Source organism: Trachurus trachurus, assembly GCF_905171665.1.
Source record: "Trachurus trachurus genome assembly, chromosome: 22".
Taxonomy (NCBI): domain Eukaryota; kingdom Metazoa; phylum Chordata; class Actinopteri; order Carangiformes; family Carangidae; genus Trachurus; species Trachurus trachurus.
The window spans coordinates 14,298,675-14,312,813 of record NC_139907.1 but is presented as its reverse complement, the minus strand read 5'-3'; the positions used below and the strand labels follow the sequence as shown (position 1 = coordinate 14,312,813).

At 42.1% G+C, this 14,139-nt stretch overlaps 2 protein-coding genes across 2 annotated transcripts in view; one reads left to right on the top strand and one right to left on the bottom strand.

Annotated features, from left to right (window-relative positions):
* Positions 1-1,678: 1,678 nt before the first annotated feature.
* On the top strand, positions 1,679-8,693 carry slc25a29l (solute carrier family 25 member 29-like). Its single transcript, XM_083998003.1, has 4 exons — positions 1,679-2,058; positions 3,535-3,578; positions 4,487-4,570; positions 5,515-8,693. Exons 1-4 carry the CDS (start codon positions 2,025-2,027, stop codon positions 6,283-6,285), a joined length of 933 nt encoding a protein of 310 aa, XP_083854129.1. The 5' UTR covers positions 1,679-2,024; the 3' UTR covers positions 6,286-8,693.
* Positions 8,694-9,489: 796 nt separating this feature from the next.
* The window catches only part of fancm (FA complementation group M), a gene marked incomplete at both ends in the record, with an annotated part of 38,598 nt that continues 33,948 nt past the window's right edge, over positions 9,490-14,139 (bottom strand). The window contains 11 exons of the mRNA XM_083998584.1: positions 9,490-9,616; positions 9,737-10,031; positions 10,396-10,747; positions 11,055-11,148; positions 11,226-11,704; positions 11,803-11,906; positions 12,012-12,177; positions 12,479-12,595; positions 12,795-12,863; positions 13,446-13,534; positions 13,638-14,093. Coding sequence (XP_083854710.1) covers positions 9,490-9,616; positions 9,737-10,031; positions 10,396-10,747; positions 11,055-11,148; positions 11,226-11,704; positions 11,803-11,906; positions 12,012-12,177; positions 12,479-12,595; positions 12,795-12,863; positions 13,446-13,534; positions 13,638-14,093 — 2,348 coding nt within the window. The remainder of the gene's footprint in view (positions 9,617-9,736; positions 10,032-10,395; positions 10,748-11,054; positions 11,149-11,225; positions 11,705-11,802; positions 11,907-12,011; positions 12,178-12,478; positions 12,596-12,794; positions 12,864-13,445; positions 13,535-13,637; positions 14,094-14,139) is intronic.

The window sequence follows — 14,139 nt, the reverse complement described above, 5'->3', positions numbered from 1 at the left end:
AACAATGTTACATTTCATGAATACTTTAATTGTGTAAAGTTTCATTGTGATAGCAGTAAAGGAAAAAAATAGCCCCACTGGGGTGTATTGGCCTTATTGGCACCATAGACTTTAGATTTATGAGAATTAAACATATTTCCCCAACTAGGATTTCTTAGGACTTTTAGTATGTTGTTCTGGACAACTCAAAGAAATGATGTAGGCCATGGTGAAAAACATTCTGTTACAATTAGTTCTATTTTAGGGTCCAAATGAGCTAGATTGCCTGGACTATATTGTGAGTTTGTAAAGTATAGCCTTAGGCTAAAGTAGCATCTGAAAGAGTAGCCTATGTCTTTTATGACAAGGCACCTATATTTTCCACTATATTCAGATAATGATTGCCAAACTGGGTAATTATCCTACATCAGAAGAAAAGTAAATTGTAGGCTAGCCAATAAACCACATGTTATTTATGTTATTACAAATGTATGCTTTGATACTTTATTAGATTCATAGCTGCTTTAACTTTCAGGTTCTGAGGCAAAAATGTGTTTGTGATTTGCATGAAGATCTTACAAGTCATTTATTGTGCTATAATGGTGCATGGTACCGAAATGGGTTTCATTGAAATTGGTAAAAAAAAAAAATAGGACTAGTGCTTTCAAAAGTCCTTGGAGACTGTTCCTCTAGGCAAAAAAAAATAAAATGTTGTTGGGACCCTGCTGACGCCCACTAAACTGTAAAGTAAAGTCAAACAGTCTTGTGAGCAGAAATTATTTGTTGATTAAAAGTAATAGTACAAGTTACTGAAAATCAGAAATGCCTGCATCTGTTTCTCTGTTGTGTATTTTGAGGTTTTGTTCCTGTTTGTTTGCTGACATCCACTGACCGAGGAGCTTATTTTTTTCTGATTTCTAATTAGATATATATTTAATTGCAATGGGTCTGTGTGTTCTGACTTTACTTAATCATGACTCTGATTTGACACAGAAACCGACAATGAGGTAATGTTACGAGTTTCAGATATCTTGATACAAAATGTGAGTTTAGGCAAATGATATTCAAAATTAATCTGATTTGTTTAAGAGATCAGTTCGAGTGTTTTTGATATGACATGTGAATAAAAAACACAAGTGGCCCTAAGTCCCTTTTAATTAATCAAAGTAGCTGTCAGCAAAGAAGCCTTGACAACCCTGGGCTATATGGACTAAAGCTCAGGGCCCCTTGGCTGTCCCCCACTTTAACCTAAGGTGAGCCACTGTCATTTGCCAGTAAAGTATTAACTATGCAATGTAAACTATAGGTGAAAGATAATCCATTCTCTAAAATTGTTTGAAAACTGCACTTCACTTCACATGACCTCCTAATGTTGTGTCCTACACTTTACACAATATACTGCACATGGCCTCCTGATCTGATCACCATGCCTCATTGGCCCCAGTTGGTTACACAGACAGACACATGGTGCAAAATGCAAAAATGCAAAATGAGGACCACCGTGATAACAGTGTTGATTTTGACGGTGCATGGGGACGCTGAGCAGTGACTCTCCTCTGTGGCTCCGTCCTGCAGGAGCCAATGGGTGCGGGGGGCGGACAGCAGCCACTGGGAGTTGTCTACCTTCACATGCTCCCATTGGGCTGCCTTAAAAAGGCCAAGCACACTGCTTCTCCTCTGCTCCCCGCCTCCTCCTCCTCCTGCTGCAGCTCCCTGCACAGAAATAGAAAGGGTTGGCAGAAAGAGCGCGTCTCGTAGTGAGAGAGTGAGGACACATCAGCACAATAAAACTAGGCACACTTTGAACCGGTGATTATCAGTAACCACGGGATAAAGTTATCCTCCGCCTGCTCAGCATCATCAGCAGCCCCCAAAAAGAAGAAGAAGAGGGTAAACAGCTCGGCTGAACACCAAGCCGGGGTTTGTAAAGTAAAGTAGCAACTTCAAGACAGTGCTGTAAACAGAGTGCTGTCTTAACTATAGCTATTTTTTTTTAATTAGCCGCCGGGTGAGTTTGATAAGTTTGAGAGTTTTTTTTGGAGGGAATGGCATTGGACTTCGCTGCAGGCTGCTTAGGAGGTAAGTAGTTAGCCACGTTAGCAGCCAGGTTATTAACACACTGGGGCTAACGACCACTAGCGTTAGCATTTAGCATTAGCAAGCTGCTTTTTCCTTTGGGCTGTTTCATCAGCAAGTGAAGCTGTAGTGATTTAGTCCCCGCCGCTACTGCTGCTGCTGCTGCTGTTTCTGCCACTGCCACGTACGAGGAGCATCACAAACAAACAATAACAAGTTAAATACCTACTCAAACTCCTAGCAGGGTGTTGATTTTATAAGAGTAATGGAAAAAAACCCAAACCCGGATGTATGATAAGTTGGTGAAGTTGAATTCCACACCTGTGTCTCACACCCAGGAGGGCTTCTTTTTTTTTCTTCCTTTTTTTTTTTGAGGAAACGGCAGTTGTCCTGTGAATTAAACCTCAGCACATCTTACAAACTCAGAATGAGAGAGAAATATCTCCTCTTTCTTCTTGTTTTAAAAGCGGCACTGTCAGTTATCACTATATTACCTTAATTACTAAGTGACAGTGTCTCCTGTCCTGATGGCTCAAGTAAAAACATCTGTACTCTCCCCATTCCACAGGAGGGAGTAGCCTTCCAGGGAAAAGACACATAAAAGCTGCCAGAGTTCATGGTTTTTCTGTGTCAATGGAGCTTGAAGCTTGCACATAGTTTTCACTTGAGTCTTATCCTAGACCCTTGGGAAGCTTGTCAGCTGTTTTGTCTTCGGCCAAGGTCAGGTCCTCCCAACCACGAGAACCTCACTGACCCCAGAGAGAGGCAGATAGAGGCCCTGATGTGATAAAAGCCCAGTCATATCATCTTTACTGTTGCAGGCAGGGTGTTCATTTTAAACAACCAGAGCCTCATTGAAATAGTCTGATATAGGCTACAGATATACAGCAGGACAGTCCAATTGTGTGCTCACTAGTCACTGCTATTTTAGCCTAAAACTAAAACTATTCTGATTCACCCCACCACTGCTTTGGACGGCTTTTTCATTCACTGATTCATACATGCCAAAGTAAATACCAAAGCAAGTTTATCATCACCTCTGAATATGAATATGAGATCTGTGTATTACAATGAACAACCTTTCAAATATTACATTTATAATTTAGAAATAATCACATTTACACTAACAGATATTTTACAGCGACGTATAGCCTAATGAGGTACACTGATGATCCTGGGCTAGTAAGTCCCAATAACACATGGTCAGAAGTTGCTGTATAATGGATTTTCGGCTTCTTGGCAGAAGTCAAGGACAGCACACTGCTGAGCTGACGTCAGTAGATGCAGTGCAGTGACTAGCTGATAAATGTCACGATAGACGGGCTGTCCACTGTTGCAAGAAGAGCCACTTTGCTAACTGTAACTTTGCTATAGTTGTAGTTCTACTAGCAGGTCAAGAAAACAATAACAGGTTTGATCTAAGAAAGTGACAAACAAAACGTTTAAAATACAATTTGAAATTCTGTTTTATCTTTTCAGGCGCTGCTGGTGTTTTGGTCGGACATCCCTTTGACACTGTGAAGGTGGGTTTCTGTTCCATCTTTACCTCTTTATTTACTCATGTTAGGCAATGGCATGATCCAGGACGTGTGCTGTTTTGTAAGCCAGACCACTGTGTTGGCAGCGTGAATTTGCATCCATTTAACCTAAAGTTACACTTGACTGAGCATGAGGAAAGGGCCATGAAGTTAATCTGGCCAAAAATGTATAGAACTACTACGTGCATGTAATTGCGTGATCTCATTTTCTGTTTCTATCCAACTAAACTGATTGATTGTCTTAAAAACTAAGCATTAAATGTATTTGTCAGCAAGCAATTGTTGCATACAGTTCAGAGAGAGTCAAGCCACTAATTGATTAGAAACTCCTAGTTTGTATCATTAAAAGTAAATTGTGTTACGTGTAGATGAGTGAAAAATGTAATTGTGTTTTTTCCCTTAATCCACTGGACATAATTTTCAACTAACTCCAGTCATGCAAAAATATAGATATTAATTTCCTAACAACTTAAACTTCCTTTCACTCATTTGATGGAGCATGAAATTGTGTGAAGTTACAGCGCACAGGGATGATGAATGGTTTTGGTTGTAGCTTGTGTACTTTGCTTTCATGTTGTGTCTCCCTGAGCTGGTGTGTGTTTTGGGAGCTGGGGGAGGCTGTCTTTAACAGCAACAGTGTCACTGTGTTGTAGATGAGAGAGAGAAATAAACAACCTCTCCATGGAAATATGACCTAGTAAGTATGGTCAAGGTCTTTCTTTCTATTCTATTCTCTACAATTTAATTCCCGGTTATTGTTCTGTTTTTTCCCCCCTCCCTTCTTCATGTTGCACTCCTTTAAGCATCCCAATATGTGGTTTTGTAGTTGTTGTGGTCCTGTTTGGCCTTATTACTCCGTCATAAACCCCTAACATGAGGCCTGTCATCCACAGGTGCGACTACAAGTCCAAAATGTGGACAAACCTCTGTACCGTGGGACGTATCACTGCTTCCAATCCATCATACGCCAGGAGTCGGTAAGCTTGTGTTCGTCTTTGCGAATGCCTCGACATGTTTTTTTTTTCCCACTTTGTAGCAAATTATTGTTAGATTGCAGAAGCTTTTCACCATGTGCTCCTCACCGTGCCAGCGTGGAGAATGGCCGCTGTACTGACTTTCAGTCTCCAGTTACGGTCTCATCATCCGGCCTGGATCAGCCAGCGTGTTCCTAACATGGGGTGTTGGGGAGGTGAAAGGGGGTGGGGGGTGGGGGGGTGTATCTGTTAGCCAGGGTGGGTGACGACCTTTTTTTTCCTGCGTGGGCTAAATAAAGATTTGTACATGGTGGCATTTGAGCTAGTGGAGTATGTTCAGTCCTAGTGAATTTCTTGTGGAAGCAGAAGACTGTATTCCTTTTTGGTTTCTCAGTTTAATTTGAGCGTTGGGTGATCATTTCTGGAGACTAAAATTGAGCAGTTAAGACGATGTTTAAGTGTTACCGTGTTTTTGTTCAGTATTGGTGTGGTTATGTAATTTTTTCCAGCATTCCAGTGATGCCTCTGTGATGGCTTTAGGGCTTAAAACTTGACATGATAATGACTTGTTTCATCATAACTTAAAGCTCTTGCCTCAGTGTGCACACTTACACATTTACAGTCATAGTTTGTATACCAATACATTTAGTTTATTGTAAAAAAAAAAAAAAAAAAAGAAGAAAAAAAGGGGGATGGACAGATTTTCATGGTTAACATTGCATTACTGTGGAAAAAAAACTGATTGGAGGAGCAATATTGAAATGTTTGCTTTCTTAGTTGAGAACATCATAGGTCTACAGGAGTGAGCAGGTGCCAGATTGAAAATCCTCAGATAAATTAAAAATAATAAATCACAAAATCGGTGCATAAAAGGGGATGTGGGATACCTACTGTACTGTGGTCTGTTCTGACTAGTTGGTTCTAGTAACGTGTCTTTGTGTCTGTAGACACTTGGTCTGTACAAAGGCATCGGCTCTCCAATGATGGGCCTGACCTTCATCAACGCCATAGTCTTTGGCGTGCAGGGCAATGCCATGCGCAAGCTGGGGCGCGACACACCACTCAACCAGTTCCTGGCTGGAGCCTCTGCCGGAGCCATCCAGTGTGTCATCTGCTGCCCGATGGAGCTGGCCAAGACGCGCATGCAGATGCAGGGGACGGGAGAGAAGAAGTCTAAGAAGAAGATGTACAAGAACTCCCTGGACTGTCTGGTGAGAATCTACAGGAGGGAGGGGATCCGAGGCATCAACCGAGGCATGGTGACCACGCTGCTGCGTGAGACGCCTGGTTTTGGCGTGTACTTTCTCACGTACGACATGCTGACGCGCTCCCTGGGCTGCGAGCCAGAAGACCCGTACATGATTCCCAAGCTGCTGTTCGCCGGCGGAATGTCGGGCATCGCCTCCTGGATCTCCACCTACCCCGTAGATGTGATAAAGTCGCGTCTGCAGGCGGATGGATCCGGCGTTGACAGGAAGTACAGCGGCATTATGGACTGTGTCAGACAGAGCTTGAAGAAAGAGGGGTGGAGGGTGTTCACACGCGGGCTCACATCCACTCTGCTCCGTGCATTTCCGGTGAACGCCACCACGTTCGCCACCGTGACTCTATTTTTAATGTACATGCGTGAGGGAGAGGAGTGTAGCATCCAGGACTCGGAGCCGCAGGCGGTCCAGCTGCAGCCGCTGCAGCCACAGACACAGCCGACCAGCATGTAAGCTGCCGTCCAGCAGTGAGCGTCACTACAGGCTTCAGCCGATCTGTTAGACTTCTCGCAGGTCTGTGATCTGTTGACTGGCATCCATAGTAACAAAGGTGAACTGACCCTAGGTGAGCTTCTGTCCACTGAGCTTCAGCCAAGTGACCACGTAGTATTTAAATAATATATATTTTAAGATCTGCACTTGTAAATACGTTCTCATTTTAAATGTCCCTGGTTTTTCTACACATTTTGTTGAGTTTTACATAATTTAGGAAACTTGACGGTTACATGAGCTACGGTTACACTTCTCCCCAAAAGTCAGAGTATTAGACACACTTTGTCTTTGATGCTGTGTTCATGTTACGCCAATGTACAGTACACCTGGAGGTCATTTCAGCAACTGGTCTCCACTATTATTACCAACAAGCCTGAACCTGTACTCACTCACAGATACAGTATCAATCACTTAAACAAGTTGGGCTTGCTGGTGGAAATTCATGCATTTGTGCTGTGCCTTTTTAAAGAATTGATCATGATTTGCAGATTTGATATTTTTAATTCAGTGGTGGTTGACCAGTCAATAATACTCTCTTCATAATGTTCAGGTCAAATCATCCCCTTCCCGTTTACCTGCACGTTAACACAGCCTTTCAGCTTTGTGTTGTTACGGTTACAAGTAAAAAGAGAGCTTTATGAATATACGTGTACATTTGTGTAAATATGGTTGTATTCATTTTTTGAAGTTACAGCTGTGTTTGTAGTTTAACGCTCCTATGAAAACTCATAGGAATTTATTATGAGTTGTGCTTGCTGCCTGACGTTTTAATCAAGTGTGAGGTTACAACTGTCTTGCTTAGTTGCTTTTATTTTAGTTCTCTGTCCACAAACCTTAGATCCTCAAATTCATAGTGAACAGGCCCAGATGTTGGCCCGTTGCAGTAGGACGTTAACATAGTTTAGAAAAAGCCAGATTCAGGATGTGTAATGATTTCTTAAAAATGTGTAATTATTTGACACAATCTTTGTGTAAGAACCAGAACTGATGCAGTTTGTGACGTTGTCGTTTTGGACATTGTACAAGGTCCAAAGAAAGCACCTTATGGTATAATAAGAAAATGGTTCATTATTTTTGAGGCAATCACATTTTTAAGTTACTTTACACTCAGTAGATTTTATACTTTGTATTTAGCACTGATGTAAGAATCTGTGTGAGTGTTGAGCAAAAGATTTTTTAAAATCCTAAATGTATTTTTTAAACCGTCCTCTGTCGCTACATGTGAAGCACAATCTTTATCAGGCTCCACATTAGACGTCAGTCATGAATCCAGTCATCTGTACCATTTAAAGGTAGAGGAAGTTAACAGCTCTTGCAGTGTGAACATTTACGGTAAAGATCCATTTTTTTGTCCCTGATCTAACTGCATATTTTGCCTCCTGTAACCTCTGTTTGTAGGTTTAAGGCAGAAAAACTGTACAACCTGTTTTCTAAATGATTAAATATTACCTAAATAGTCAACCAGAAATGAAACCAAGCTTGTGATTATTTATCATTTGTGTCTGTCTAAATATTTATGAACCTGACGTGATGATATTTTCAGACACACAACCGTTACCTTTATTGAGATATAGTCACAAAGTCTAAAGCTTCAGCACCAAAGGTAGAAGCTGTGTGTTTTTGCAAAAATGCTATTTTGTCGTAAAGCATCTAAATTTGAACTTTGATTATTTCTTTTAACAGACAAAATCTAAGACCCCGCAGTTCCATCGCTGCATTAACAAGAACAGGACTGTGTAATAGAGGACGCACAGACTGGCTCAGAGAAATGTGACCTTTGTACTCTATCCCGTTATCAATTGCACAAGTGAAAACCTTTTACATTTTGCAGGTTTAAAATGTAAACTAAACTAAACTAACCCTATGTTAACCATGAGCAAACATCAACTGGCCTACAGGTGGCACAGATGTCAAAACTTATTTACTTGTACATTTTTGTGTCTACATTTGCAGATGTTAACTGCTGCTGCCTTTAACTTTTTTTTTAGTTTAGACTGAGGCTGCAGGGTCAGATGTGCAAGTGTTAAACTGATTTGCAGTCATCCAAAAACGATGTACATACTGTGAATTTAATATTTTATATTCTTATGTCATCCTTTTTAACTATGAACACTTCTCTTGGGCCCTCATTACAATTCACTACTTACATTTCAAGACAGTTCTCCACTTTGTAACGTTTATACTGTATGTTTGGCTTGTTTGTCTTTAATGGTGAATGATACATGATTGCTGATATCTTTGTGAAAGGGATGCTTTAATGATCTAATGTTGCCTCTGTGTCAGTTATTGTCTATGTACAATATATTGTACCAAAGCCATGTGCCAACTCTGTATTTCTTTAAGAGAAGTGAAATAAAAGCCACTTTTTATCATAACCTGAAGGACACAGATCTCACTTCAGCTTCTGCTAGAGTATGTTTGAAAAAAGAACATTAGACTTCTAAAACTCCAAGTATTAAGACCTCCCATAACCCTGAACAGAATGAATGAATGAATGATTGAATGAATCGAGTTTGCAACAGGTGTCGAGCCACATGTTCTTGTAGAAAGAAAAAGCCTGACCTCTAGTGGTTATGTGTAGAAATCACTGGCCATGTTTTTCAGTCACAAAAACTGACAGTCATATAGAAAAATGTGATTTTATTAAAGAAATTATTAATTTTTATTCCAAAGCACATTTAAAAACAAATGTGTTCATTATTGTTGCAAAAAACTTACAATTATTCAAGTATCAATTATTAAGTTCTTATGATAAATGTTGTTTCATACTGTCCGAGAGGAGTAATGCCAGTATGAGTCTCAAGGGAAACATGCACCCAAATGATTTTTTTTAAACAAAAACAATGTCTGCTTCTGAGAAACCTGTTGTGTTATATACATAGTTCTCATATCAGGTTGAGTGGGGTTCCTCTTCAACTTGTGCAAAAAGGTTGAAGCCATATCCTGCCGCTCCTCTCCCATTGAGATACATCATCAGATTGAGCAGTTACTTTACATAGCAGAGTAACTGGTGACCTCTGGTCCCATATGAGACTGAAAACTGAAGGTGAAGGTGAAACAAAGGATAGATTGGTGAAAAATGTAAATATAAAGTATGAAGTTGAAACTCCTGATAGAGATGGATTCGAGCTTGTGGGATTCTTACAGTCTGTCTCTCCCAGGCTGTTAACTGGTTTTTCCTGCTTTGGAAACATTCATGAGGAAGGAGTCACAGGAGTAGCGCAGGACACGGTAGATCTCTTCAGCTCTGGATTGACTCATACAGCCTCCTTTCTGGATGGCTTCAATAGAGCTGCAAGTGGAAACATAACAAGCAAACAGGAGGAAATGAAATGTGCAAACAAGAGGGGGAATCCACAATGTACACACACACACACACACACTCACACACACTCACACACACTTGTTTTACCTGTTTACTAGTTGGGCGATTGACCTGAAGTTGTGACTCATGTTGAGAGCGTGGACGTAGCTGACCGACGGCAGGCTCAGGTACAGCTGCAGGGCCTGCTGCCTGTGCTGACCTTTGACCTCCAGCGGTACACTGATGCCCTGACCTTTACGCTGCTCCAGCCGCGCCAGGTCAGCCAGCAAGCCGGCGCTCTTCTCGGCGCCGTCGCTCCACAGCAAGCGGACTCCGGTGCGCACCAGCCAGGCTATTGTGCTGTCATAGTAACGTGTTCGCTGAAATGGACGAGACACCTCACCTGAAAGAGAAAGAGTTTTCATAAAAGATCAGAAACAATCTCAGTTAACTGAACTACACTGACTTTTCTTTCTTTTTTTTGTGGGCATTGAGTATTTTCTTTCTCAGTTCAGCTGTGTACATGTGAGGAAGGAGCTACTTTATTAAAGTTAGTTGGACATTTTGGGGAATAAACTATTTTCCTTGCTAGAATTTTAAAGAGACATTAGTTTTAGCTATTAAGTTATAGTAATTTCTTTGAGTTTTAACTGCTACAGTTTTTATTTCTGTTGTTGTTGTTGTTGTTGTTAACATTTAAAGGAGAAGCAAACTGTATGTAAAAGCCTTAAAATACACACAGTGATAAAATCAATACACTGACTGACCTGTCTTGGTGCGGTCCTTCTCCACTATCAGACAAATGCGATCAAACAATCCCTGCAGGCTGTTCACTTTTTCAGCCAATCGCTTCCGGTTCTGCACTGCGGCCACATCTGATTGGCTGAGCTTTTCCACTGCCATGCGGTTGCTGACGATGAAGTAGCTGCCGTCCAACGAGCAGACGTGGACGGTGGCTGCGTGGCGCTGACGCAGGCTCGTCATCAGGTCCGCTCCGGTGCTGATGCAGCGACTGTCTGCCAGAATGCTGACCGACCCGGGTGGAGCCGGGGTCTCACTGACCGACGCATCCTGACTGAGGGACTCCCTGGGTTGAGGCACTGAGGAGGCAGCGGTTGCCTAAACATAGGAAATCAAACATCAAATCTATATACTTTTAATCTATTAAGTGTCTATTAATCATCTACTAAGTGTGGTTCTACAGTGGGGAAAAGAAGAATTTGATCCCCTGCTGATTATGTAAATTAGCTCCCCCACGAAGCAATGGAGAGCCTATAGTTTTTATGGTAAGTTTATTTTAACAGAAAGAGACAGAATATCAACAAAACATCCAATATTAATATAATCATATAAAGGTTATAAATACATATATGTTTGATCAAATTAAATAAGAGGTGTGTATGCATCTTGTCTTGTTTGCTTTTACCTGAGGTTGGTTTTTGGAGGGCAACACTGACATTGACTCCTCAAAGTCTAACTCATCAGAGAGGAGATGTTGATTTTCTATCCTCTGGCGACACCTGCAGGAGAACACAATCAGTACCTGTCTAACTGTGAAGAGTTTGCACATGGTTGCAGCTACATGAGGAGTCTCTACCTCTCATTCTGCTGTTCTTCGGTCACTGTGCTCCTTTTTGCTTTACTCAACAACGACACCTTGGATGCAATGGTTGAGGATGACGAGGAGGCGGCTCTCTGCTGCTGCTGCTGCTGCTGCTGGGGCCTGCTGGGCTCCTCCAGCGCCGCCTTCGGCCGCGAGGGGACGGCAAGGCTTTTCCCTTCGTCACCCTTAACTTTCTCCTCATCACTGGAATCATCAACTCGGATGACTCGGGTACGCTTGGCTGTCACTTTCCCCCCTGCTCTCTGCTCTGGCGGAGCTTCGGGCTTGCTCTTAGCTCTGACTTTGTGCAGGAAAACTCGTCGTCTGGTGGCGTACTGCCTCCTGCCCCCCACATACGAGTCCTCAGGCATGAGCTCAATGTCTTCATTCTCTTCTTCGCAGCTCTCTTCTTCCTCCACCTCACTGCCCACCACAAAGCTGTCCTCCGCATACGTTTCATCCATCTCTGGCACCTTGGGATAAATGTTAGGAACATGGGCTGATTGTGTTTGGACATTGGAATTTTATTACACAGAGTAAAGAAAAGCTGAGAATAAAAATTAAAGTATACCTGGGAAAAGATGTCAGTATTATGGTTTCTGTACGACATTTTGAACTTGCCCTGGACTGCAGGGCTTCTCACTGACTTGAGGTAAACCCCATGCATCTCTGAGTCTGATACGGAGGAGAACAGACAGGTGTAAATATCACTACAGGACTACAAAATACAGCTAATCCCAACTAAACAAACTACTAAAGATACATCTGTTGGTGCTGTACCATTCAGTCCCTGGGAGAAGTGCGTGTTGTCGACCACAAACCCATCAAGAGACTGGTTCTGTTCCTCTCCATCCTCTTCATCAGATGACACATCTGGCTCATCCCCATCCTCCGACAGCTCTGCCTCTTCATCCAGGAACTGACGCCCTTTTCGACATAAGGTGCGCTGAGAAAAGCCACAATGGAAAATGTCAAGGTTGACAAATGATGAAGGCGCAACTGATAATGGATATTTATAGATCTGACATTTCACAAAAATATGATTGGAAATTTGTTTTGACTGTTATTTTGAAAGAGATGAGCAGCAAATTAAAGATCGCAGGGCTTAGAGTCACTCATACAGAGCAGCTAGAAATGAACCAGATCTCACTTTGTATCATTCGCTGCATGTAAACACAGATGGCTAAATGACAGGATTCAGATTCAGATCACAGCCTCCTGCGGCGGCCATCTGTTGCTGTACACACCTTGGCTGTGGGCTGTTGGGCTTGTTTCCTCTCAGCTCGCTGTGCGTTGGGTCGGCGTGTGAACACACTGTCATTCTGGAAATCATCATCAGAAACGGCTTCGCCCTCTTCATCAGTCTGGAGAATGATGAGGGGAGTGAATTAGTCAGATACTGTACGCTGCTAATGGTTTGTGGTGCTGCATATTAACCAGGTAATGAGCATTTGTGGAGATAAGTCTAAGTAATGCACTGAGTGGAAGCATTTAAATCAAATCAACTGTGTTGAAATGGTTGAACCATGTGGCATACTTATATACTAATAAAGAAAAGCTTACAGTGTTAATTGCAGCTACACGTTTCCTGTTCACAACCAGCGGAGAGTCCACATCACTGGAGACCTTGGACTAGAAGAGACAAGACACATCACCCTTTATTATATATGTTCTGTCTGGACTTTGCTGTGAACAACTCTGTGTTGTAAATGTTTATGATGAGAATGATTCTTTCTCTGTTTCTAGGAGCCTTTTCACTGCTTGGAGGCTGGTTGCCATGACAACTGCACCTGTACCTTGGAAATGATGGACAGAAGCAGCCTCAGCTACGAATCAGGTGACCATGCTTTGTGTGCACATCATTAACTTTGTGAAAAGGTTCAAATAAAGTGTGAATGTACATCAACAAGTTCTGCAGTGATTAGTCATTAAACATTTTCAATTCATCTGCAGCATTAAAAAAAAAAAGAAAAACGTATTCGCTGGTTTCAGCTGCTCAAATATGAAAATGTCCTGGTTTTCTATGACAGCAAACTGAATATCTTTAGGTTTTGGACTGTTGTTTGGACCAGAAATTTATAATAAAAAATCTGCACTGTATCTGAAAATCTGCTTTTTAAACAATTTGTTAATACAAAATGATGATCGATGATGATCAGCTGAGTAATAAAATGATAATAGGTTGAGGTCCAAATATCAACAGGCCTTTCTCACCACTTCTGGGGATGACAAGGGGTTGACCTTGTTCTGGTGTCTTCTTTTAAGAACCACAACTTCATCTTCACTGTCACTGTTGCACCGCCCTAAGAAAGCTGAGACAGAGAACTGACGGTAGTTTCAAGCTGGATCACAAACTGAATCACTGAAAAATTATTATATTGATATTATTTTGAAGGGTAAACAGACCTGGGTGAGGAGGGGAGTCGGACACACAAACAGATTCTGGTAGTCTCCTTTTCAACCTGGAGAGTGAGGATGGTGTGTGAGGCCTGGGTGGACCGGTCGTGAGCGTCCTCCGTGCTCCCAGTGATGTGATGGGAGATGGGAGTGGCCCACCTTCACGTATCACACGTGACGATAGAAAAGAAGACCTGATTCCTGGCGTCCCATGTTCTGAAAACCTTTGTGCTGTGGACGGTCTAGAGTCACTGAGCTGTGCAGATGTTCTCTGTCTAGTGGAGCTGTTGCAGGGTGTGGAGGAGTTAGAGACGGCTGGCGACGATTCCAGGAAGTTGGCCTGTTTTTTAGCCGGTGGAGAGGAGGAGGCCTCTTTCTCTGCTTCATCCTCTGAAGCCTCCAGTGAATAGCAAAGGTCAAAGTTGACATTAAAGTATTCACGGGAGGCATCAGCATTTTGTTGCACTGTGGGAGATTTGCAGTCAGTTATAAATACCTCATCTGTCATTGA